Below are 27766 nucleotides of genomic sequence, written 5' to 3' on the forward strand. Positions count from 1 at the left end.
GTACTTTTACTGTGTTTCCTTGGTGATGACCTTGAGTGTTTAGAAAGATGGCAAACAAGTAAACTGTATTATTATTATGAATGTATTATTCCAAACGACAAAGAAGGAACACCTGACTACAACCTTTAGCGATAATCTGACTCAGATCCTGGCTCAAAATCTGCATGGGTCCCTGGGCTGTGCATGCAGCTGACCCACTGCTCGTGACAGGTTGCCCTGAGGCACTGATTGAAAGGACAAATTTCCCCACAAGGACACATACTGCCCTCACCATTCATCCTGGAGAGACTTAGAGAGAACATGACGCAAAAGCCGCAATTAGAAAGCACTATTGGCATGCATAAAAATAGGTTTTGGCGCTCAGACTCCAACAGAAGACACAGATGTTATGAAATGATGTTAACATGCATGAGCAGGTTAGATCGTTAGGGATGTCTGGACCCCGGAGCCTGGACACTGGTGGTGGAAAGGGTGGTTGAAAAAGAATGAGTGACGGGCAGAGGTTGGTGATGGGGCGGAGGTGGGATGCAGCACGGCTGGTAAGATGAGGCTGTGATGGAGAACGGTTAAAAGTGGAATCCTGGGCGGTGACAGAGGTGAAGGTGTGGCGGGCGATGAGGTGATGATTGGAACATAATGAGTCTTCCAGGTTGAGTAAAGGGGACTGCGAACAAAGTCAAAAAGGAACAATTGGGTACACTCTAAATTAGTTATGTTTTTCATGAAGGAACAGCATCAGCATAATTGATTTAGCATAAATGGGTTCTTGGCAGGGTGGGAACTTTCTGTTTGGAGTTTGCATGTTCTCCATGTGTCTTGATGGGTTCAGCTAATACGCAACACTGGCCAAAAACATCAGGACATGAAATTTTGACCAAGATGAGATGGATCTTGTACTGCAGTCACCAGATAGATTGCTCTAGCAGTATTATATCTTCCTACCCTAAACCTTCCCTTACAGTCCCACATTTTCCTTCAAAGCTTCCATCTTGTGCGGTTCTTGCGCTCGTTCTTAGCCCTCTGTATGTTCCAGCCCCTGTGAGTCAGGGAGCCTCCTGCTAGCACGCCTAATCAGAGCTGATTGACTGTGCCCGGGTGTAAGGACATGGACCAGAGTGAGCGGTAAACATGTGTGATGGGGCAGAAGTGACTGTCTTCGTGACCTTAGAGCTCAGCCGTGTCTTTGGGCAGCACTCAGTCACCTCCGGTACATGAATCTGGAACAGCGAGCGCTTGACTTGGCTTCCAAAGTCAATTCAGGGGCTACTCCACATAGATTCTTGATGCAGAAAACACAGATTGGTTGAAGAATGGAAGAAGATTTGTGTAAAAGCAAATGGGGGATGGAGCAGTGGCCCTACTCTAAGCTCTACCTGGTTGAGCATAGACTGTTCATATCATTCTATCTCCGGACTTTGGCTTTTTTTAGTTACTCAAAGTCTTCAGCAAAGTCTCATTACCACAGAAAACCAGTGTGAATTGTTTACATGTGGCTTCATAATGCTAGCACATTTAACATGGAGAAACACCGTAGAGAAAGTTCGCCCTGCGAAATGAAAGAAAAGAATCTAGTTATAGTGAGATGCTCTCCCCTGTTAAGTTTTGGAACGAGCCCCGCACGAGGAGCAGTGAGGGCAGCGGAGAGGGTTCAGACTACTGTCGCCGTTCGCCGTCCTCATTAATTAGAAGGTACGCTGGCGTTGTCTCGAGCATATATCGCGTGTTATGACTTTTTAATTGCGAGAAATACAGCGCCCCACATGGCTACCCTTTTATTTACGCACCCGACGCACCGTACATGACCGACCGCTCTGTGGAGTGGAGCGGTTGCACTCACACCGAAAGAGAGGTCTGCAAAATCATGCAACACTGTTCACACCAGAGCTGCAAAATCTCAATAAGTGCCCAACTTTATTAACATATTTCCATCACAAGATTTCCATGTGCAAAGCCATTGAAAGAATCAATTGGAGGAAGATAGCTCCAGTAAAAGGTACAGGGGACACTCCAAGCTCTCCGCAGGTGGCAATAAAACCCACTTATCCAAGTGCCGGGTGAAAACAGAAATGTGTTGTGGACGGGGGGGAAAATCAATTGTCCACAACAGATAGTGAGCATTTGTCTTAAAAGCGGCTCATTTGTCATTTCTCTGCTGGTGGATCAGGACCCAATCATTGGTTTTCAGTGGACTTGTGGCCAGAAAAATAATGATAATTGTTTTGATTTCTATTTTTTTCTTTTTTTTTAATAGTCTGCCTTATCATCAATGCTTTGAACAACAGAATCGTATTTGTAGTATCTAATGACAGCATCAGACTGCAAAAAATGTTCAATATGAGTTGATATAAAGTCTTTTATTTGGGTCTCGGCCTGTCATGACTGATCGATTTGGACCATGATGCAAAACAGTCAAACTTCTCCACAGAAAGTCTCGTCTCAGAGGCCAAACCGTCCGTCTCTGACAAAGAACCATGGCCTTGGAGGAGCTGCATGTGTGCGGCCTGACACTTGGCACTTGACCCAGTCCAATACTAAAGGTCCCGGGGCCGATGACGCCAGCGCAGCTCCATCTGCAGAAAGATGATAAGGATTTCTGTGCACCCTTAACTGGACTTTGTGTGGATAACGGCTTATCATCTGTCCATGATATAAAAGAACAGATTCAACATGGAGCAGCTTTGCCATAGTTCGACGTGCACCAAGAACCCGTCAGGCTTTCTGCTGGCAATGCTGACTCAAGGCTTCAGGTCTTTAGGTGCAGTGGGCCTCTGGTCATTATATGGTGTTGTATCCACATTCTTTAGTTGTTCTTTTCATTACTAAGCTCTTGCGAACAGATAAAGCAGATTAAAGCATAGCATTGTTTTCCATCTACCACCATGAGAAATAGCATGCAGAACGTCCATACGTCAAATGTGTTGCTTTTAGGTCATCCAAAAATATTCCACCGTACCAAACCCCCCAGAACTGTTATGATCTGGGGTCGCTGCAGCTGGTCTACGTTCAACAACAGCATATGTGCCAAAAGAATGAGATCAACTGACGACTGAACCTCCTTAATGACCAGGTTATTCCATCAATGGATTCCTTCTTCCCTGATGGCACGGGCAGATTCCCACATTGTGAGAGAGCACGATACATAATTTTCCAGAGTCGAGATCTTAATCCCCATTGAGAATCTTCGGGATGTCCTGGAGAAAGCGTTGCGCTGTGGTCACACTCTCCCATCATCAATACAAGATTTTGGTGAAAAATGAATGCAGCGTTGGGTCTTTTGACATTGCAGAAGCTTATTGAAACAATGCCAGTGAATCCGTGCTGTAATCAACGCAAACGGTGGGCCATCCAAAAAGTAGACTATGAGATTTTCTGTTGGTCAACTGTAACCCTGACACTGGATATGTTGGGAATGTTTTGGAACGCCAAAAATCTGGCTTTCATCTGACCAGTAATTAATATAGTAAAATGTAAAAGAAATCCCGAAATACAAGCCAAATCATCAGTAAAACCGTTGTTCTTTTACTTCCTACCCTCCCTCTTTGTACAAAACTTAAGATGAAAATGTATTCCTCATTGTAAACAATCCTCCCCCAAACCTGCCGGTCTCACCTCTGTGCAGCTTGATTTTTGGACATTGAGGGACTAATTATAGCGTTGCGCTGACAGTGGGCCATAAGCCTCGCAGGTGTCAGTGCGTCTGAGCTGGAGGTGAGTAATCCCTCTCCCGGAGCTGCCACGGGGAGCCGACGTGCAGCCGGAGAGCGAACATGCCCCGCGGCACGCATCACGCTCGCTAATGATAGATTAGTCTGCAGAAACATACTCGCTTCACTTTCTGATCAGCTATTTATACATTACCCACTTAGCTTCCACAAACTTCCATTCGACCCAGGTTCTAATTGGACGTTGGGTTATTTTGGTTGGTGACTCGGTGGCCGACTGAAATGATGTTTTCGCTGTCTCCAAGTTAGAGCTAAAAGAATAATCGCAATGGAAATTGTAATGCCAAAATCATCTTCCAAATTAGACATTTTTGGGTCACATTGACTGTGACAAAATACCCGCTTTCCATTGGGTGATAGTATGACACAAAAACCTACCAACCCTGTAGTTTATAGTTTATACCTCTTCTAATCTAATACTTTCTTTTTTCAGTCTGACTTTGAGTCTGGAGCAACCTTCGCTCAGTGTATATTTTGTCAAACCTTAAAGACACAAGTTAATCTGTTCCTCATGAGCTTAGGCACGTGGAGTCAATAGTATCGATTATGGAGGTTGCCATGGCGCCTGTCACTAGCTGAGATTAGTTTGCAAATGAATCCCCCGGTGCCCAATGGAAAGTGGGGATGAGAGCGTAGATGGGTATGATAAGTGAGCCTATACGGTACTAAAGAAATGGTCTTGAAAACTAAATCACAATTACATAAACATTCATACTCACGAAACTAGCTTCTACTTCTACGAGCTGGGTACAAAAATAGATTTTTTTTCTCCATTGGTGCCACTCAACCCGGTATGTTTTAGTTGGCCTTTGGAACGTTCCCACGGTGCAAGTGTGTTGAACCGGGTTCTGCTTTTGGACTTTCATTAATACCTGCAAGTGATTGTAGTAATCCCTGATGCCCAAACTGATAAGTGTGAGAAAGATCGTTGAGCTGATAATATTATTTACCTTTGGAGTTTGAAATTTGTTTACCTTAACCATACATCAACGACTGATATCAATATTTTTAATTTTTTGTTTTCACTTTATTGGCAAAACATAATCTATGCAGCCCTTTGGAGACCTTTTGTTGGTAAAATGTGCTACGTATGTACTGTAGCTGTGAACTGGGCAATATTGCAATTGCTTGAATGTGGAAAATGTGAAAAAGCTGCACATTTTAAACATTCCCAGGAGCACATTTAAGACTAGAACAGAAGTGTCAGCAGGTAATAAAAGCTACATAATACGACAGGAATTCAAACTGCTTTTGATTAGTCATTTAGCCTGACCACAGAGGACTTAAAGGGGCAGTATTATGCTAAATCAAGAGCTGCACAGGAGGAAGAGGAAGGAGGAGGCAGAAGAGCTGACCAGTGCAGGACACTACGCTTTGAAACGGGGACAAACCCAGGAGGCGGGCACCGTTTCAGAGGATCTGAGGAGACTGAAGGCAGACAGCCAGGTTTCCTCCAGGTGCTACCGTTTCCCTATACCTCCAAAAACATGCCGTTGGTCCACAGTGGTGGCACGGCTCAGTCGCAGTGGCTCAGGACTAGCATCTGAACACTATTTTGTTGTACGGTTGTAAATTACAATGACAAATAAAACACTTACTTTTTACCTTGCTATAAGGTTGTTTTCTCATTAAAAACATACCCAGAGCTGTGTTTCGACCCACTTGCGCATCTTTGAATAATCTTTGTATCTTCCCCATGCAGTGGCTGATCTTAGCATCGTAGCAACAGCTCCCAATAAGCTCCTCCTAAGGTCCTATGTTATCAGGAGATTCTATCCTGGCCTTTCAATCCCTTCCTAAGCGAGCGGTCTGTTTTTCACCTTTTATTGAAACAGCAGCACAGGGAAGGCGAGCAGGAGGCGAGGGGTGGGAGGGGCTTATGGTTGCGCACGTGAACGATCAGGAAGTGAAATATTTAGCTTAAGCTGTTTTTGATCAACAGTGATGAAGATGTGTTTGAGATTATTACCAAATCCCTGCATAAAACATAACACCCCCTCTTTAACAAAGATATAATTTTTACTGACTACACATATTCTATGTTGCCCTCCCGCGATGTCACCTTGAGCGTGTGCATGTGCGCAGCCAGCTCAGGGTGTCACGGGTCTCCTCTCTGGGAAACCTGTTGAGTGTCACAGCGCTATTGTCGGAAGGGCTGTACATCAGCACATTTGTCCTGACAATGGAAACAGATGGCAGCAGCGGCATTATGTAAGGAGCCCGCCGCACCGAGCGCATCTCACAAGTGAACCCAGGGTCACTTTCTACCGTTTCTGGACACGCACAATCAGCTGAGTGAGGATGTTATGACTGTACTTTAATTGATGTTTTGAAGCGCTTGTCTGGATGAATGTACTGTATGTGGACAACGGAAGTTCAAAGGGCACATATGTTGGCAAACCGCTGGACGTGTCGGGTGACAGAACACATGTGGTTGACAGTCCGTCTTTGCCTGGAGGTGCCTGGGGTCAAATGTACACTGCGATAGCCGTAGAGAGTGCTATAGTCGCCATTAGGGAGCAGTGGCTGTGAGGTTAGCGCTCACAGCAGGAGTGTCCTGGATTCAAATCCTAGACTGTTATGGAGAGTTTCTTTGTGGAAAGGTTTCTTCCAAGTGCTGCAACTAAAGAGCAACAAAAAAGTGAGGAAAAAAGCAACAAAAGAGCCACAAAAACAAAAGAAAACCCAATGAAAACACGTCAAAAAAGCATCAGAATAAGAGAAGAAAACAAACAACAAAAAATTGGCAAAAAGTTACAATTAGTTTTGTAGGCCTTAGCTTTCAAATTAGGCATTACACTGCTCTGCAGTCAAGAAGTTTTTAGATTTAGGTGAAGCAGAACTAGAGAAAATGTGCTCTGGGGCGGGGGGAAGAGGTTAAACAAATCGACTTTGGTACTGTATACAAGCGATCGCGATGTCCTCACATCCGTTGGCCGTGGTAGGCATTTTACATTTTCATATTTCATAAAAATGTGATAAAAATCCTATGATCGGCAAAAACAATGTCCATCAACATGGCATTGCTTCTCTTGCGCTGTAAAAGATCTATCATTTTATAGAACCAAGTTAGAGACCTGGATGCATCATTCACCATTCACCAAAACATCCGGCGGAAATTGCGGAAGTAAACAATAACAGCGATCGCTCGTATAATAGGTTTTCCTACAGGACACCACTGAGAAAATGATTACGAAAAATACTACTACTAGATGTACAGGTATGAGGTATCAATAGGGATGCACCGATCTGATACTCGTATTGGATATCGGAGCCAATACTGGAAAAAATATGATGTCGGGTATCGGCTTCAAATATCAGAAACTAAATCGATATCAGTTTTGGCTCTCAATGCCTTAAAGTCCAGTGATCCTTATTAAATGTTTATCCAAGAGTTTATCAATTGATATTATTGATATTTGATCTGTAACATCATGACGATAAAATATGACTTTTTTTTATCTTACAATCCATACAGTCAATACAGAACAATACAGTCAATTAAAATGTTCACTCAGAGAAAGACACTTTTAAGAAAGTCTCTTGGTATCGGTAAATATCGGATGTCGGCAGAGACTTAAACCCCGTGTCGGTGTCGGTAGCAAAGAAGCTGGATCGGTGCATCTCTAATCAGCCTGCCCAAAAGACTCTGAAGGCCCAAACTATTTATTATTATTTATTTTTTTAGTGGCTAGTTGCAAGGTGCTAGGTGAAATTATTGCTCCCTAAAAGCTGTGACATGTGCTGATAAATGCATCCCTGTGAAGAATTGGGATGTTTGCAATGTGAGTACGCTTGTTAGGGATAAAAACTCCAAACTCTCAACCCAATCTTAGGCTTTCATAAGAAAATCATAATTTAAAGAATTGCCCAATCACTGCAGCATCCTCCCACCTCGCCTGAGTTATTGAGCGCGGGCTTTGGGGAGTGCAACTATTTGTAAGGACAAGGTGTGCACAAATGTAGCAATATTTCAGCGTTTGGGAAATTGTTGATTGCACCTGGCACTCGTCTTTTGTGGAGCGTGTGAGCAGATGGTGCCCTGGGAGCAGGGGGAATAAACAAAGCTTGTAGAAATTGGTTTGATGAATGAATTGAAATAAAATCACTGTTGCAAAAAAAAAAAGTAAAAAAAAAAGAAGAAAGATGCCATGTTCCACAATACACACAGTTTAAGGCAATTTGGAGGTCAGATTGGATGCAATTTGGCGTTAATCGGCCGAACAGGGGGGAAATCACAGCGCCGCAACTTATTCTGTAAGGATTGTAATTGCATTTGGATTTGCAATTTTCTTTTTAATCTAGTATGCATTTTACATCCAGCAGATTTGAATTTTGGAAGCAAGAGACATTCTTTTGTCCATGTATTGCGTAGCTGTCTGTGTATTACATAAGAAAGTTAGGCTTTATATTAAAATAAGGTTTAGTGCGCTTAACTCCATTGAGACCAATTAAGTCAAAATAAGAAAGAACATGTGCGGCTCTATTTTTTTTTTTTTTTTGGCTTTTTACAGTAAAAAAAGAACACATTCCCAAAGGATATTAGGACTGTGGTATTATTATAAGAAATGTGCCTCGTCTTTAAACCGGAGTGACTTAATTTATTTAATTACATTTTAGATAAACCTTTTTTTGCCATTTAGTTTATAATGTCTTCTATAAGGATGACCTGAGGGGGTCCAAAATGAGCAACAGTACATACACTTTAATAAACGAAGAGTTGAGGTGACTCCTTTGATCCACCAGACTCTTCCAGTTGGGCTGTAGGCTTATACCTGGGCTGCGGTTTATAATGGTTGACATTTTTATCATTTGTCGTCATTTCTCAAACAATGTCTGACTTATTGAAATCAGAAAGGACTTTTCACATTGTGCTTTTCTTTCACGGCTCTGTAACAGGGAGGTACCATTTGGCGTTGAACATTCCCCCAAGTTAGTGGAGTCCCATGTGTAAAAAAGTGGATAAATAAGATTGATTTAATTTGTATTTTTCGGTCTGCTGGCTGTGAGACACAGTATATCAGGCCCAGATTATCCCTGTGGAATGAGTCTTTCATCTCCACCTGGTGTCTCTGGACAGAAAACTATAATTGCAACTTTCCCTGCTCCGACCCGGAGGCCCTAATACACACAAATAGAATCACGAAGAAGAAGCTAACAGGCTAACGGGCAAAGCTAGTTGCGGGCTAGCGCCACTTTAAACAGTATTTACAGCCAAGTTTGAGTGAAAAAAATGATCTCTTTTCTTTCAGCGCAGTATTTACTCTCACGGACAATTAATGAGTAAAAAACCACACCATGCTACGACACCTGTAGTGGCATGAGTTACTTAGTACTCCTTTAATTCAAAGGCAGCGACTTTCTGGATGAGCTGAAACTCCGCCAGCAAAGTGTGCAGGGTCTAAACGCTAAAACTCCCCGGTCAAACCGAGTAGTCAGCACGTCCCTGCCCATGACTGAACAAAGAAAATCTTTGAGCACATTCTTTTATTGATTCCTTGGGCATACGCATGTAATTTTCCTTCTTTTGTCTTTTCTTTTTCTGGAAATTGGAACTTAAGCCTAAATGGATTAAGTCCTTGTGTCTGAGCACAGCCAGGTCACTGACAATTATGCTGAATGCTGCCCTTCTCTTCAGCCCATTCTTACTTTGCCCTATCAGATAAATCCTACAAAATCTTTAAAGGAATGTGTTGAGTCATTATATGAACATGTCATACCTCATTTGAAAGCTCAGAAACTAAATGAGTTTTGCACTGGCACTAATTAAGACATGACTTGGAACTTGGATTTTGGTAAAGCAAGATTAGCTGTTGGATCTATTCTGTTTCTGACAGAGGGTACAAAAGAATGATGTTTAATTCACACTCATTTGGCTTCTGTTGCCATGCTGTTGTTATGCTGTGACATCACCTGCTCAGCCTGTGTGCCTGAGTTTGAGAACCAAAACAAAATATGTCAACTTAAACAACTCAAATGGTGAATAAATATGAATAAAGTCTTCGAAAAGTCATTCCGGATTGAAACATCTTTTGCTCATAACTGGGGACACATATGAGGCAATGTTTGTGCAATATTTCTCCATACACTACCTTTGAAAGATATTCTTCTAACTGTGCTTTTCCTCGCTCTAGGAGGGAGGAGCCGCTTCTTTCGTTTCCGCCAGGCCGCGCTGAGCCTGATGAACACCAAGCAGTCCCTCCCGCAGGAGGACCCCGACGCGGTGATGGTGGTGGACTCTCCCAAAGACAACGACGACTGCCTGGCCCTGCAGAGCTTCCCCTCCCCCACCAAGAGCATCTGCAGCCCCATCGAGGCCAACGACACCCACGCCCTCATCAGCTCCAGCCACCACTCGCTGTCCCAGGCCAGCATGGGGGGCCCGGAGCCCGTGGACCACTCCTCCCCCAAGCTGCTGTGGGACAAGCTCTACCAGGCCGAGGCGCACCAGTCGACCACGTCCCTGTCCAACACCTTCCCCCGGGGCAGCATCAGCAGCATGAGGCGGGCGTCGTCCGTGCACGAGATAGAGGGGTACAGCTGCAACTCCAAAAACGCCGTCCTCAGAGATCGGCACACGAGTGAAGGTACGGGTCGCTGAAAGAAAGAGGTGGGGAATGTAAAGGAACAAGGGATGTAAAGATAGGACAACAGATGATAGAATGATAGATGGAATGGTAGAAAAGGAGAGAATAGAAGGAAAGATGGAGCAATAGAAGGATTGAACAATAAAACAATGGATAGAAAGAAGGAAAATAGAAGGATAGATAGAACCACAGACAAACAGACAAACACATATAGTCATTAACAAGGAAACATACATTGGTGAAGAACTTCTCGACTGTAGCTGCCACAACCCTTTATATGGAAGTATAAATGGAGTCCCATTCCCCTGTCCTGGGATTGACTGTTGAGCTTGTTCAGCTCAACTTTTGAAAGACTTGCTAATGTTGCTAATAACAAAAAAAAGAGTTCCCTGAAAGTCCAGCAGAAGCCAGAAGGAGGACATGAGTGAGGTGAGCCGGGGTCAGAGAGGGGTTACATCACGGCTCGGGTCAGAACAGATGGGACGAGCCGAGGTCCAGTCATCGCTGCAATGTGTCAGTGCGGGCTGGGCATCTGCAAGAGCAAGGCAACCCAAAGAGGATGGATATGCAAAGGCAAGCGAGGAGGAACAGAGAAATGTGACTTAGCGTATCCAACAATTACCCTTTTGGCAGACTTATCACGCCACAGACTTGACGTAGTTGTTGCATCAAAACTATAGGCTGTGTTACGCAGTTAATTACGATAAAATTACTTTATTAATCCATCTTGTCATTGCCAGATAAGGCCAGTGACCTGTCTGCGGCTGCGTGCCAAACCGCGCTCCTTGCCTCACCTCAGAGCCAGATCTCGAATGTCGCTCCTTTGTCTCCTGTTCAACCTTCTCTTAAAACTGTCAGACTCATGCAACATTAACCCACGCTAAGCATTTAATTACCACCGATATGTAGTTTATTTAGGGACGCATTGCATAGCTGTGTATCAAATTATAAGGCCTGTTCGCTCTTTTGTACAAGCAAGTCAATAATGGGGATGGTGCGTGAATATACATAGTTTGACTGGGCCTAGTAAAGTGATCTTGTTTGTATTTACCAGATCAAGACGATTTAGTTTAGTCGACAATCCAGATCTTAAAGGCCCAATACTGGATGTTTTTGTTTTGTTTGCAAACTCTCAAAGAGGGAGCACATGAATATTAAATTGCTAGTTGTGATCCAAACTCATTCCTTGTCTTCTCACGGATCAGTTTACGTGCTTGTCTCATAACTTTCAGGGAGTTACACTGTCGAGGAAATGTCAACAATTCAACTAACCTGCTTCACAATCACAGACAGTGATCTTTTTTTCACAATTGTCTGCTTTAACAGTATTCAGAAGGACCAAGATATTATTCCTCTACTAAAAAAAATACAGGTATAGGGCCTTTCAGGGCTCAAGAGTGCACATGTGCTTACACATTTATGGTGTGACTTAATGTTTTTCTCTGATTGCACCGGTACGCCTGCCCGCAAAAATATTTTTCCTAGGATAGTTGGTAAACGGTGGACATTAATCATCCAATCAGAGACGTATTAAGATTAGGCACCAGCCCACTATCCTTAAGGTTTGTAGGGCAGGGTCAGGGTTAAGCTGATTGATTGATATATGTGTGACGTTTCACTCTCATGACTCGTGACTGGTTGATCTACCAAATATCCTTGGAAAAATATTTTCTAGGATAGTCTTTTCCTCTGCCCTGATCCTCGTCACACACCTCTCCCTCACTTACTCACGTCACAATAAACACAGCTCTATCACGAAGGAGAATTTAGTCAAATGAGCAATAAAAGCGCACTTCGGTTATGAAAAAAGACAGACTTGCTCCTTTCACCTCCTGCTTCGTTCTTCTCACGTCATCAATGCCTCAGAACGGCCAGAGCCACAAGCTCACGCGCAAAACTGACTTTTCATCATTAGAAGTAGTTATAAGGCACACATTCATTTACTTAGATAATCAAGCTATTGTTGCACAGGTAAAAAATGTAGGGCCCGGTCTTCTGCCTGGCGCAAGGACAGTGTTGCTCCAAACAAGACGGTCATCTTGCTTGTGCACAGCTGTTGCGCTTTGTGCCTGCGCCATTGGCGAGAGGACAACGCTTACAAAAAGATATGTTGACTGAGGCGTACTTTTTTAACAGCACTGAGAGCTGCCCCCCTAAGGCAGCCTCACTTTCTTCTCCTTATTTACATCGCACTGCCTCCTGTTCTTCTTTAGAATTACGGACTTTTATAAGCTCTATCCGGTCCAACTACAAACCTTATTTATCCCGCAGTGAGTTAAACACCGTCCATGTCCGGTGTCCCGAGAGAAAGAGAAGTTCAGCCGGTCATGTCTATAGTCTTCACTCGGCCAACATGCAAAAACAAACAAAAGCACGTGTTCACCCCCACTCCCTCACCGCGGAAAGAGTCTGAGGAAAAAGGTTATTCTGAGGTGAAAGATCTCACATTGCGCCCCTCCTAGGCAGTTAAGGTTTCACCATAGTCTGCGCAGCAGCAGTCACTGCACCAGCAGATGTAAAGGATCCTCTATTAAAATGATCACTCACTCTGCATCCAGAGAACAAGCCTTTAAAGCACAGATGTTAGACTTTGATAAGTTATGAAGAGTTTTTTTTGATGAATAATGGTATTGGTCAAAAGACTCTGTTGGCTTGAAACACTTCACACTTGTCACTTTTTATAACTATATCTTTGTTTTGTGTTTTTACTGACGCTCACGTCTCTCCCCAATTCACAACTTGTCGCCGTTAGACAATGTCAGAGGTAATAATATCAGCGGGTAACTCAGTTGTAAAAGCATGACATTGAAGCCGGGCAATCACCAGTCGTCCCTGTGTGCATGCCCCGAGTGGACTTAATTATGGAGAATGCTCACGGTGTATGCTTAAACCCGCCGCCGTCATCGTGTGTGCGGAGGGCCTCGTGTGCATGATTGAAGTACATAAGCCTGCTGTTGTCGTTGCTGTTGTCGGAAATGGCTGCATGGAAATATCAGTTTGTCATGTGACTATAAAGGTTACATCATAGATACAAGTGCACAGTAGTGGAGAGACCAGGGTTTGGTTGCTGCACCTTTTTATTTTACCTGCCATATGAGTAAAAAATCGGGGGAAAGTAAAACAAAAAAAAGGATTTGGTGACAATACCAATGAAGTATGAGAAATTGTTTAATTTATGCATTCGTAAATATATTCATATCCACCATAGATTAAAAGGGCTAGATGCAAGTTGGCCATTTTATACTCACTACTGCCACCTCAGGTCATACATGTAACCGCACCTTCTATGTTAAGCTTTTTGAGTGACAGTGCAGGATTTTAGAGGCAGTTGTGGTGAAAAGGTCTGGGCTCATTCTACACATTAAGACATGGCTGGAACATAATTATAACATTTTTAAACTCTGTATAGTCCCTCTAAAGACATTATTCTGAAAATGTGCTTGAACGCCTTTTATTACAATATCAAAAAGTACTGATGCTTCAAAATAATATTACTTTACTGTGTACAAAAACTATAATTTCTGCAGGAGCATGATTTGGTGATATTACAGTAGTAGGCAGTGAGGTTGTAAAATAATACTTCCTAAACGCTATCTTTTTTTTGTTGCAACTGCAATATAAAGTTAGACAATCTATGGGTAAACAACTGCCAGAAAGAAAAGGTGGTTATAGATTTCCATCAGCACTCTGTCAACAGTGACAGCACAAGTTATTTTGCCCTGCTACCCACACCAGACAGCTGAAAACACACCTTAGAAAATATCTATCTGCAATCTCTCGGACCGGGCCACGTTGAAAACTTTCTTCGGTGATGCAATTTTTATGATAAATATGAAAGAAGTTGACGCAATAGCTTGGCATTAAAGAGCTACCATACAGTCATTATTGAATAACCCTGAAAATGTCAGAGCAAGCCTTTGCAATAAAGGGAGTGGGAGCTGTGGAAATGTCCACCTCTGGCTACACGGATCCAGTACCAATTATACTGTTGTTTTTGACATGGTCGGTGCATGGGTGAATATGCCTGGAATTTTAAAATGATAGTGTTAACTAAAGTAGCCCAAATAATATGAACCAATCTTACCATTAAGAATGAGATCAGCTGACTACCTGAATATACGGAATGACCACATTATCATTCTCAGTGGATTCTTACTTCTTCCCTGATGGCGCGGGCATATTCCAAGTCGGACAGTGCCAGGATTCACAGGGCTCAAATGGTGAAAAGCGTCTTTGGGATGTGCTGGAGACGGCTTTGCTTAGTGGTCACACTCTCCCATCATCAATGCAAGATCTAGATGGAAAAGTAACACAACATTATATGAAAATAAACCTTTGTGTCATTGCAGAAGTGTGCTGTAATCAAAAGCTAAAGCATTTGTTGGTGGCCAGGCAGAGTATTTCCATTTTCAGCCATTAATAATGTTTTCTACTGTACAATTTGGCAGCGTAAAAACACCTATTGACTATTGCGTCACAGATTACTGAGGGGAAAGTTCTCTATTGGCATGTCATGTGAATCCTCTGCATGTAGTGCTTGTGATAAACCCTTGCGGGTCGCCTTGTCTGTCTCAAAGGCTTGCTCAGTTTCTCTAAAGCTAATCCCATCAATATTTCATTAGCCCTAATTAAAGCCTCCAAGTCAGGTACAGTTCAGAATGCTCTATTCATCCCCAGCCATGGAAACCGCCCTCTAATGCATGCTTTAAGTGCACTTAAGTGTCCCCCCCCCCCCTTTTCTTTTTTGTAACATTGTGTATATGCGTCATTACATTAGAGGAATCAAACAGTAGGAAGCTATTTATTTGTGAATATGCTAATACTAATGGTTATTTCTGCGCAGGGCCTTTCAATCACATCAAGTCCAGTCTGCTCGGCTCTACCTCAGATTCCAACATCAACAAGTACAGCACCATCCACAAAATCCCCCTGATCGCGCTCAACTTCACGGAGGCGACGGATAAGAAGACGCACTCGCCGCCTACCTCGGAGAAAGCCATCATCGCGCCCAAGGTCAAGGAGCGGACGCACAACGTGACCGAGAAAGTCACACAGGTGAGATGGAGGCGGGAGGGAAGAGGAATGTTCGGCACACACATTAATGCTTATAGTCGCAAAACCATACAAATCACAGAAATGCCGTTAGCTAATAACAAAACTCCTTGAATTGAGCGTTTTATCCCCATTGGAATGAATGGTGAAGGCCCACTATGGCAAGATGTGACATGTCTGTTTCATGGCATTCATATTTTTTGTGGTTTCTCTATCATTAACATATAAGATGATCTTCAGTGGCTATTGGATGCGGTTCCAACCCCACAAAAAGCAGAAACTTAACTGAATCTGATCAAAAATGTTGCTCAGAGGGTGCTTTATACACTAATTCTTATCTAAAATAAAATGTCTAAAGATCTGTACACTGAATTTATATGATCTTTCACCAAAGAAAAAAAAAAGAGTGGTGCGCACTGAATGGGTGCTGCTGCCGGATGCTCTCTCATCGAATGCAATTTCTCCATCTGTGAGATCAATAAAGTACCATCTTATCTTATCTTAAGTCTTTGACGTCACCATTATACACCAAATGTGGTCGATGGGTTGACGGCTTAAAACAACAACTGGGTCTTTCATCATTTGGCATGTTGGATGGCTAAATGCGAACGGCAATAGGAATAATACATTGAACAAACACTGGAAGCTTGCTAACTTTCTGCATACGTAAATGTTTTTTAAGCTACATGAATAAATAGTACTGCAGACAATAGCAGTTAGCAATGCTAGTAGCGCAGGGTGAACCACTCAGGTGAGTAGGTGTGTGTGTGGCTGAGTGTAGGGCTCCTAACATCGCGATAACGATATTACTTCATCAGCACCACAAGACTAAAATTAAGTAGAACTTTTTTACTGGGATTTTTTTTGGCTGAGCTTGCAAAAAAATGTGTCGATCTCAGTCAGATGAAGAGTGTTGTTGCGATATATTGTTCCTTCTCACAATGTGTATTTTGCATAATTTAATATCGCGATACGATGCATTGTGCAGCCCTAGTTGAGTGGTTAGTGCTTTGACCTTGAAGCAAGACAGTTGGTCTGATTCCCAGAACGTTGGCGTTTTCAGAGTGTCAGGTGTGTTTGCCTGCGGGTGCCCCGGTTTACCCCATCAACCCAAATCATGCACATAACATTGTTCCCTACTGGGACACTAAATTAAACAAACAAACAAACAAACAAAATAAGGCCTAATCTTCCACTTTAGTAGACCTGACAACACATAACTCAAGATGTTGAGACCATTCCTTCAACTAAAACTATCCGAAGAAAAATGTTCTTTCTTTGCCAAACAAATCTGCAACACAGTGCTTCTCGGCCTTGTCATATAATATTACGCAGCACAGTTTGAGAACTATTGTATCATGAGTAGATAAGACTAACTTAGAAGTTTTCTTCAGTTTTTCTATCCTCCCTTTTGATGTGAATCTAACCACAAAAAAAAGAGAATACCTGTTTTATCTCTGTGCAATTTATGAAACACATTTTTTCAACAAATAAGCACTTTTTTGGACACCCAGAAAGAATTCCCCAATGTTCGCTTTGAACACTGCAATAGAGAAGGTCTGTATTGTGTGTTTTGTGGATTGTTGTGACTTTCCTTTATAACTTCTATCCCTATTGAAGCCACCACCAAAACATCAATGCAAAGATAGCTAATCCCGAGCTAGCCATCATTATCACTGACAATTGTGTGAACAGAAGCCAGTTGGAGACAGGTTTGTTTGAACAAAACCCCTTCAGAAAGAGGTGCTTAGTCAGGCACGAATCCCCACATATGCTCGTCCTCCATTGTCAAGCTCTATCTCGCAGACAGACAAGACGCAGATGGACAATGGCGGCAGTAACATTTCACTGGCTGCCTCTGCTTGATGCATGCTGTTCCCTTTCAGGAGCCTCGCATATCAAAACACGCACTATACCCTTGTTAGCTCCATTTGAAGACTAGCAAAGCGACAAGACCAGCAAGCTATCGCAAGCAAGCGCGGCGGGATTGTGGAAACCTAATATTCCGACTTCTTTCAGCAAGACTTTCTCATTCATAAATGACGAGCGACCATCTTGGTGATTAAACGCCCTCCCACTGTAGCTGACTGTAGCCTCCATGCCGTTTGCAGATGTGAGCAGTGCTTTGCCTCTCTGCCTTGGCCATAGGGAGATCTATTATTCATGCGCTGAAGATGTGTTGAAGTGAGTGGAAGAGGCCCCTCTGCCCCTGTCCCAGCTCAGACTTCACCGCGTGCCCTCTCCTTTTATCTGCCAGGGTGGATTATACCTAAAACAAGGACGCACTGGGGACTTACAGAAGTCTTTTAATAATTGAACAAACTAAAACAAAAAACCCATTCAAAGTCAAGACATTTTGTAGGCTGAAACGATATTGTGTAGTGGAAATACCTCAGTGCTTTTATTCCTATAGCACAGTATGCATCGGGACTTTTGAATTCTAATGTATGGCCAATTACCTCACTTTGACATAACATAATCCTATTGTTCAGACAGGATGTGGTGGTTGGGTGATCAGACCAATTTGCTCCCTATTCAGTAACCAAAGAACTTGTGGTTTGTTGTAGCGGTCCAGATGATGGAACGTTGGGTCTTATCCGTGATACCATAATAGCTTTATCAATCCAGCGCATCATCCATACAAAGGTGGCGTTTTGGGGTCCGGAAACAAACTATAGTGGTTTACGGGGTTCCATGGCTACGACCTTTCTGCAACTTTTCCAAAAACGATGACATCACAGCGTCAGCATTGAGTATGTAATCCAAAATACCCTTTATAATGACTTTTTCTCCACTTATCTGCTCCACCGTGAGCCACAGGTGACACGGAAAAAACACAGCAGAATGAGCCTCCATTCAGTCCGTTAATTTCTGTGTTAGTCCCTTGACGTCTGAAGCATAAAAGCACCTCCTCGTCTCTTCTGTAGATCGTAAATCTTTGAGGCAGTGTCATATTCGTGCGCTGTTATTGCTTCCACTCCCGAAGGTTTACAGCGCATGTGCCACCTACAGTCTTGTTCTACATTCTGTGGTAATGTCACACAGCGCCACATACAGGCCCGGCAGAAGAATAGCAGCGGTTTTACACACAGTGTGGCTCTATGTGGATACACCAGCGCCGGTTCCGGACAAACTGACTGAGGGTGCGTTAGAGTTTCAAAAGGGTGCAACTAGAGATTCTCGTCTTAAAATGTATTGTGATGCTACTCAAACTGATGTGAGGGTGCAAACAGGTCGAGGTCGCAACATTGACTGAGCTGGCTCCGTGTTTTGGAAATTATACAGTCTTGTCTTCATGTGGATATAGGTACAATGCATTGCCCTTCCAGGAGAAGTGGGCGAATGCAGTCAAGCCCCAGGGGATCCTTCAGATCTCAAGCTCATCCGGCAAGAGGAAGAAAATATCCTCTTGACCTCTTAGTTTTACGGTCAGCGCATCAGCTGTGTCCTGCGGGGTACAAAGAAAACAAAACTTGCTGACTTGAGTTGGAAATTCTCATCCCATCTTGCATTGCGCCATGTGTATCGTAAGATGGTCATTTTAATAGGAATGATTCAATGGTGCAAAGCACATCGTCCTTTTGAATGAAGCAGGTTTAAAAAGGAGGTTTTGTAGGGGTCTTGGGACCAGGCTGGGCCGAATTGGAACAAAAGATTACGAACTTGTCCTGAAATAATGATCAAACAAGGAAACAAAAATGCCACTCGCGGGGAAAGGACACTTGGCCTTGTTATAGTATTTCATTTTACATCTAATGGCCTTTGTAATGAGCTTTGCAGCAACCTTCTGATGGTGCTAAACCTGTTCCCTCACCCCAGTCTCCAATTATATTTAGCTTTAAAATACAGAATCCATACAGTGCCGCGAAAATGATGTCTCCAGAACAGCATGTTCCCTCCATAAATGCTGAGCCACCCACATTATTCATGATCCGGGGACACGTCTCTCTGTCATACTAAAGCCGGGCCTAATGCCGTCTGACTGGGCCTCTTTTAGCAGCTGTCAGACTCGCCCTCAGAAGACTGCCGCACTTTTAAATGTGTTTTAGAGATGTAAACATGAATATTGCAGCAGAATCCTTGATAGCAGCGAATGTATCCCGGTGAAAACATAGGCCGCACTCATTTTATATAGAGAGAGGGGATTAGCTTAAGCCTGTCAGCGATTTTGTGACTCCTTTTTTTTTTTTTTTTTTCATATAAGGTCTGCTGCAAGTCTCACAAAGTAGATAGAACAGTTTTCTCCTGAAGTCTGTATCCCCAAGAGGTTCAGCCAGTTACATAGAGAGAGGTGGAAGGGAAAAGTAAGTCTGTTCTTGCTGCTAAGGCCAACTGATTTCTAAATCTCATGGGGGATTTTCTTGTTCAGTTTCGAAATAGCCAGAAGACAAAGCTAATTCTATCATAGTTCTCAGCTTGGTGTATGAATCCTTTCGTATTTACTTTGACGTTTCTGTTTTGGACACCATTTTGACCTTTTAGAAGAACAAATCCTTTCTTTTCAATTGTTCAAGGCTCTATACCGGATTTTTAGTGGAAGTTTTAGATGGAGGGCATGGGCCTAGTATTCATAACTCCATGGTTGATTACGGATTTGTGAAGCAAACGTCCAATCCAACTACAGACTATTCCAAAAACGTGTTGGGTCCACAATCTGTTAAGCTTTGAAAAGAAAAGACGTAGACATCTAACCCCAATGAAAGCATCATGAAGGAGCTTCCGTCCTCGTTTTAAAGCCTTGGCTCTGGAAATAGGACAGACACGAGCAGATACAAAAAAAAAAAAGAAATTCGACTTATGAAACATTAAACACAGACTCTTCATATGCAGATTCTGACTGATTGTCACGCTTAGCAGTCCCACTTATCTTCAGTTAGCGCCATCAGAGACAAGCTGCCAAACGTATCATGCAGCAAACGGCATTTCTAAGGGAAAGGCAGTTGAATTTTAATTAGTACAAAATCGCTGCTTTGATGAACTCATTGTCAATAGCCACCACAAACATAATAAGCATCAAAAGTTATGTGATTTTTTGTTATTTTTCAAAATGGAGATTAGATGAAGTTGGATCTCTCTAGTCCCTTTATGAGGCTGGAAGGGCCTCAAGGAGTTTCCACCATACACAGAAATGTATCATGTCATTGTTTGCTTGATCGTGAAAGGTCCATAAGGCAGCCCGCTAAATAACTAATAAAAATGACAAACTTTGCGGGTGGCTCAGGTTAGAAAGTGTTTTTTTTCCGTAGCTCCATTGCTGGCTTACAATATAAAGTGCATTCTTAACCATAAATCTCGCTCAAAGTATAGGCCGCTTTTGTTAAATGTACAGTTTTATAGGGTAAATATATCATTAGCATGTTTTGTTCCCTCGTTGTGCCGAGTCTAGATGTCGCCTATAGCTCTTGCGTGACTTTGATCACCGCTCCAAATCTGTGCACAACGGCCGTGCCCAAGCCCATTTGTGACAGGCTCATGTGAGGAAAATAATGCAGCAGCAAGAAGCAAGGCACAGCGAAAAATAACAAGGCTACAGCATCTTACTAACCTGAGGAGTTCAAGCTTCTCGCAGGCGGCTGCTCATGGACCAAAGAAAGAGTTGTCCATGACGTGAGTAAAAGTAAAGCCATGGGATAGTTTCTGCTCCTTGTTTGTCCATAGGTGATTTCAAAGGTGTCCTCAGCGGCTCAGTGACAAAACAAAACGATGAGCGCTTTCCCCTGTAAACTTGACACGCTCCCCAGCCATCAAATTGAGACTCATTTTCACTGGTCGGGATTGATTTTCATTGGGTCGGGTTGGGGCGGGTCAGATAAAAAGCTGACCACTAGTGTCTTGTCGGCTGAGAAACTGATTCCATCTTATATCTTCTCCTCCTGTCGTCTCCAGGTCCTGTCCCTGGGCGCCGACGTCCTGCCCGAATACAAGCTGCAGACCGCTCGCATCGACAAGTTCACCATCCTCCACTACAGCCCCTTCAAGGCCGTGTGGGACTGGCTTATCCTCCTGCTGGTCATCTACACGGCCATCTTCACCCCGTACTCCGCCGCCTTCCTCCTCAACGACCAGGAGGACCAGAAGAGGCGGGAGTGCGGCTACTCCTGCAACCCGCTCAACGTGGTGGACCTCATGGTGGATATCATGTTCATCATAGACATTCTCATAAACTTTCGGACCACGTACGTCAACCAAAACGAGGAGGTGGTCAGTCACCCGGCCAAGATCGCCATCCACTACTTCAAGGGCTGGTTCCTTATCGACATGGTGGCAGCCATTCCCTTCGACCTGCTCATCTTTGGCTCGGGGTCGGACGAGGTGTGTTCATGGAAGCTCTTTCATCCGTTCTTTTGGTTGTTGTTTCAAAGCAGAGAGCGGTCAGTTGTGAGAGCATGAGGGGATTTGGTCCTCCAGTCGGGATTTTGGAGGGTTTGGATTATTGAGCCAGGGTATTTTTAGCGTCAATTATCCAGTCATGATTTGATTTCGATCTGGTCAGGCCATAAATGTTAGCAAGAGTTATTCCAAAAACTGGTCAAATTGTGAAAAGACGCAGTAACTCAAGTGCTCTCTGTCATTTCATCCCCCCAAAAAAACATGCGGAGAAATTTGAAATCAGATTACTCTTGAACCCTTGATGCAAATTGAATGCAATACAAAATAGGGATTGAGGGGTTAGAGGTCTATGGGCCCGATCTTGTGCATCAAAACGGAGACGATAGCGTGACATTTTGCGCTCAGTCGGAGCGCACTTTGTGATCTTGCCACTCCAGACTTAGCGCATTTAAGTGGGTTGAGACACACACATTTTCCTCCAACCAGATCGACTCCGCGTCCAGGAGAGTGGTTGTGGGGGAGTGGGGGGTGAACATGTGCTTTTGTTTTGCTTCGCGTTCACGCCGAGCACGGCCCATCTGCGCCACAGGGAACGCTGTAGCTCTTTTTCTCTGGAGACGTGAACATGGTTTAGCTCACGATGAGGTAAATAAAGTTTTTAGTTTGACCTGTGAGAGCCTGAGGCTTAAGAAAGAACGCAAGACAGCGCAATGTAAACGAGGAAGTGAATGTCAGCCGTGTTTCCATCAGTGCAGTCACCTCCTCTTGTGACGCCCCCTCACAGGTGGCGGAGGCGAATGGCACATATAGCGCCGCCACTCGGAAAATAATTCGCCAAGAGCCCGCGCCGCCCCGTGCGCCACCACAAGATCTGGCCCTATGTCTTTGAAGGTCTGCCTGGTGGATGAAGCTGCTCTTCATTCAGCTGAATCTGGCCTCCAGTCTCTGTAGTTTCCTTTCCTCACGATTTCGAAGGCTTTGCGTGTGAGACAAGTGGAGTAAGTGTCTTGAATGGAGGGGAGATGCATGGGCACAGATGATCTTCTCAGCTGCTCTTATTACTCAAGATGCAGGGGCGGCTCTGTACCACACAGTGACGCAGCTGGTCAGGACGCTCCTGGTTGTCCCACTGTAGGAAGACATGAGCTCAGAAGATAAGTATGTTGACAAACATGGGAATAAGTCTAATGATGGAAAAGATCAAATGAGCAATAGAGTTCATGCCATAGCAAAATAACTTAAGTTTTGAATCAAGGGTAAAATGCTTGAGCAGAGGAAAAAAATGATCTGAGGCACTCAATAAAAGTCCTTTATTGAATGGACATGCTGACGCGTTTCGACCTAGAGATGGTCTTCCTCAGGGCATATGTTTAAAATAAAAAATGCTAAGCTTGTTTAGACAGATCCACAGTAATTATCTCTAAAATGCCTTGGTGGAGGTCTTATCCCCATCACCCTCGTTATGCTCCATTTGTGCTCCACCAGGAAAACAATGTGAATATCCTTGCACCGCTTATCTTCGTCTTGGACAGCGCATTGCTCTCTCATGCGTTATCATCTTTGTTTCCCAGGCAGCTTTTAGACCACATCGCTGCCCGCCCGCCATGTTGTTATCCATCCTCCATAAGCCCAAACTTGTGCCCCGGGGCCCGCTACTTACAGCCGGTCCTCGGCCTGAACGGATTACTCTAAACTGGGTGTTTTCTTTTTTTTATTTTTTTTTGGGGAGAATGGATTTCGAATCCTTTTACACGGATTAATGGCTTACTAAATAGCAATTGATGATGCGTTTCAGAACGCTGTGTGTGCGTATATTATGAAGGTGGTGGTGTTGGTGGGTATGGGCGGGACATAGGTGCACGTAGTGCCAGGCCGACTACTGTAATACTGCTGCTGCTGCTGCTGCTGCTGCTGTTGTGTGTCTGTCCCCGCGGCCGCCGGATTGTTCGGGGCTTTATCCGTTCTCCAAAAGGACACCATTACACCAGAAAAGCTCCTGATTATCAGACATAATCATCTTTTCCTCGGGTCACTGCTGAGTCACTTCAGTCAGCTGCAGCATCAGACAATGACATTTGATTTGTGCAAGGCGCGATTGATTTGAAGGGGAGAAAAAAAAGAAAATAGGAAAAATACTTTTTTTTTAGTCGTTTAATTCATTCATGTTTACCTACCTAAATACATACATTCTAGGGCTGGGCAATATGGCCAAAAAATAAAATCTCGATTTAATCGATTTTATTTGAAAAAACTTTAAAAAGTCTCCTGATCTTTCATATGAAGAAAACGGCTCAGAGTCCTTCTCATTAATATTTCATAATGTAGCGTACGATTAGGCCCATTAAGATAACATAACCCTTTATTTAAAAATTGTATTTCTGTTTTATATACAGTATTCCTTGTCTGCTCTCAAAAGTAAAACCTCTTAATAAGAAAGCGTTTTAGTTTTTTTTCTCATCTTCGTGCCTCTGTAGCTCTGCTGTGATTGACATCCATCTCCATGGAGACTCACGGGAAAGGGGCGGAGTTAAATGGTCCGCTCAGAGCAGAGTGAGAGAAAGGCACAGGAGCAGACCGAAGGAAAGTGGGAAACTCTGTATTAGTGGGAGAAAACTTCACCTCTGTTAAAACACAACACGCAGCCTGTGTGAAGCAACAGAGATCGTCAGAAAGTCGCTGGCCTCTCCGCTGGTCTCATTCCGCTACAGAGCGTCTAAATTTAATGAATTAGGTTTTTCGCCCAGCCCCAATACATTCTATACAAAACTCACTTGCGCATCTTTGAGTAATCTTTGAATCTTCTCCAGTGGCTACCTTTAGCAGCGCAGCGGCAGCTCCCAAAAAAGCTCCTCCTGAGGTCCTTCATATCCAAGAGATGCTTTCCTCACCTCTCCATCTCTTGTTAAGATTACTCCTTAGAAACACTCTCCATAGCTTCACTACTGCCACGCACTTCGAGCAGTGTATTCTTCTGCAAATTTTATCACCAAAGCACTGTACCCGGCTTGAAATACATTTTTGGTCAGTATAGATTTAAAAAGAGATGCAGAGCAGGGAGAGAGTTATACTAACAGAGTTAAGAGCGGAACATAATGTGCAGTGGCCTTAATCACTAGACCGTTTTGCACTAAGGAGCACCTCCGAAAATCATTTTTGGTGGCACCAGATCAAATCAGCATCACACCAGGTCTGAAAAGGGTCTAAAATAGGCCTAGTGTCTAGATGAGATGTACAAACCTGAAGCGGTTGTACAATTTTTATATCATGTACTTCAGAACCCTAAAAATGCAATGCTATTATTCTGTTTTTGATTCTAAGATAAGAAAACACACCTGTAATATCTATAAACCTGATGGTCTCGTGCGTGTGTTTTCATTGAGAAAAAGGAAACGCGTGCGGCCCGAGACAGTGGCAGATGGTCCTCTGTCGAAACCCATTCATTTAGCGGCTTAATAAGACGGTTTTAACCTAAAAGCCAGTTTGATTAAAGCCCCCAGTGCATCGGAAACAGATTTTGATCAGCGTCTTGTGGACAGCCAGATCGTCTCATTTCACCACAAAAACGATATGAATATGAGAGAGGCGATATGCTTATGCAAGATGTGAACAAATACCACGGAAATTAATTCTGGCCCTTGACTGATTATGCTTGGCCAGGCTTATCAGTTCGCCGGTAGTTATAAGAGCGAGGCAGCGTGAGCAAGAGTGAGGGGACTGTGCTGGGAAGTTCATCATACAGCTTCGTATATACTGTAGGTATAGGTGCTGAGCTTAAATTAGATTATACAAAAATGCTTCCTTCCTTCGGGGTTTCCGTTTTCTGTTGGCACTGCGCAATAGTTTTGTAAACAAATACACCCCTTAGATAATGACATTTCTGTTGTACCGCTTGTTGGAGCCTATTAAAGTTAAATCCATATTTCCTGTGACTTTCAGAGAGCCTTTAAAACGTGAACCTTTGTCGTTATGTGAAACAATAAAACCACAGCCTGAGGAAATGTGGTATCTGAGAGTGGATGTCAATGTTAGGGCTGTTGGATATAAATCAGTAACATACACAATGGTCCCGAGTCGCATAACCCAAAATATTCTGCTTTTAAACTGTGTATAAACTCTAAGCTGCTGCCCGAACTCATTTCTAGCTCATAGAATCCCACTTGTTTGCATGGTTTTATTAGAATCACATTGAAATACTAGCTGTGCATGCATTATTAGTCGTCTGTTAAAACTTTTACTTTTTCACAGGAGTAATGTTGGTGTTAATGGTCATGTTGATGTACAAATTTTGCCTGTAGAAACTGAAATGTGGAAATCCAATCTTTCAAGCAGTCCCTGGTGAAAATTCTTCTAAATGTGTCCTTCTATCAGCTGATGAAATCATCTGGCCGATATGTTGGTGGGGCTTTACAACATCGATCATTGTTGACCAGAAAATAGACAAGGTTTCTTCTCAAAGATCAGAACAAGTTATGCATTAGGGCTGGGGCGATATACTTTTGTCACGATCCGATACGTGTCACGATACTCACGGGTCGATTGTTGTTCAGTTTATTTAAAATGAAGAAAAGGGAAAAAAAACAGCTTGTCTTGTTTGTTGAAGCATTTTACACAAATGATGATTAAAGATTTGCACCATTTTGTACTTTATATTGTTGATTCAAGACAAATGGCACGGCTAAATGAGAAAATGTGAATGTTATTAGTCAGAATTATATTCTTGACAGTAATGAAATGTGCTTTATTTTCTCAAATCGACTAGACAGAAGTTGCTAGAACACTTTGTTGTAACTGTTCCCCACAGCAGCACCTGGGATAAACTGCAGGGTAAGCCTTCCTCCTTTTGTCCCATGTCTCTAAACGTGCTTTGCTGTCCCGTGTCCAGACGACCACTCTGATTGGCCTGCTGAAGACGGCTCGCCTGCTACGATTGGTGCGCGTGGCCAGGAAGCTGGACCGATACTCCGAGTACGGAGCGGCCGTGCTTATGCTGCTCATGTGCATCTTCGCCCTCATCGCTCACTGGCTGGCCTGCATCTGGTACGCCATCGGCAACGTGGAGAAGCCCTATCTGGAGCACAAGATTGGCTGGCTGGACAACCTGGGGGTGTCCATAGGCAAGAGGTACAACTACAGCGACCCCACGTCCGGACCCTCCATCAAGGACAAGTACGTGACGGCCCTGTACTTCACCTTCAGCAGTCTGACCAGTGTGGGATTTGGAAATGTGTCTCCCAACACCAACTCAGAGAAGATCTTCTCCATCTGCGTCATGCTCATCGGCTGTGAGTGCACTTTTACTCTTATTTACAAATGCATACAAGAACTTGGGAGGTGTTGGATGCAAAAGTTTGTCTGCTGGTCATTTTGCCGATGCAACAAAAGGTTTTCTTTGTCACTGGCTTGCTGCCATGAGTTTAGCATTTTCTTTGTACTACTGTTACGCAAAATTTACTAACACTATGGGACGCCTTCCCACACTTCAGCACTAGCAAAGAAAGTAAGAACAATGTAACTATCAATACAGTGTAAAATATGCGGCGTGGAAGCTTCTCATAATGCCACTCTATTGGGCTATGATGATACATGGGCTTATTATTGTAAGATCTAAACTATTTGTTTTCATAACTTAATGGCGCTCGTGTTGTTGTGTGGGAAATGCTGTAATGGGTAATTGTTACCTGTACATTATCGACTTAGTGATGTTGTTTTCAAAATGAGAACATGCACCTTTTCATATTAATTAAAAGAGTTTTGAAGATCTGTCACATAGCCATGAACGACTATTGATTACTATATGATTCTTGTTTTTTGTGGCTTGTCTGTGCAGCTGTATACAGTATTGTCAGGGAAACCAAAAAAAACTTTTTAAACAAAACAAATACATTTAGCAGCACGCTGACTTTTGAGTTTTCTTAAGGCATATTGTTTTCTCAGCCTGTCTGTGCTGCTTTTGTGCGCTTCAAGGCAGTATTTTTTTTCTCCACTCCACTACTCCGCACCTGTCTCACAGAAAAATAGTTTGCCGAAGACGCTGTGTGTTGCATTCTTCTAAACACATTTATTCAAGACTTTACT

The 27766-nt window shown here is 43.3% G+C and overlaps 1 protein-coding gene across 1 annotated transcript in view; it reads left to right on the forward strand.

The window, feature by feature from the left end:
• kcnh7 (potassium voltage-gated channel subfamily H member 7) overlaps positions 1–27766 on the forward strand; it is a 99355-nt gene that overhangs the window by 34014 nt on the left and 37575 nt on the right. Inside the window, exons 4-7 of the mRNA XM_079563010.1 lie at positions 9857–10309; positions 15153–15364; positions 21248–21673; positions 26574–26973. Of these exons, the coding sequence (XP_079419136.1) occupies positions 9857–10309; positions 15153–15364; positions 21248–21673; positions 26574–26973 (1491 nt within the window). The remainder of the gene's footprint in view (positions 1–9856; positions 10310–15152; positions 15365–21247; positions 21674–26573; positions 26974–27766) is intronic.

This window comes from Gobius niger (assembly GCF_951799975.1).
Source record: "Gobius niger genome assembly, chromosome: 9".
In the NCBI taxonomy this organism is placed as follows: domain Eukaryota; kingdom Metazoa; phylum Chordata; class Actinopteri; order Gobiiformes; family Gobiidae; genus Gobius; species Gobius niger.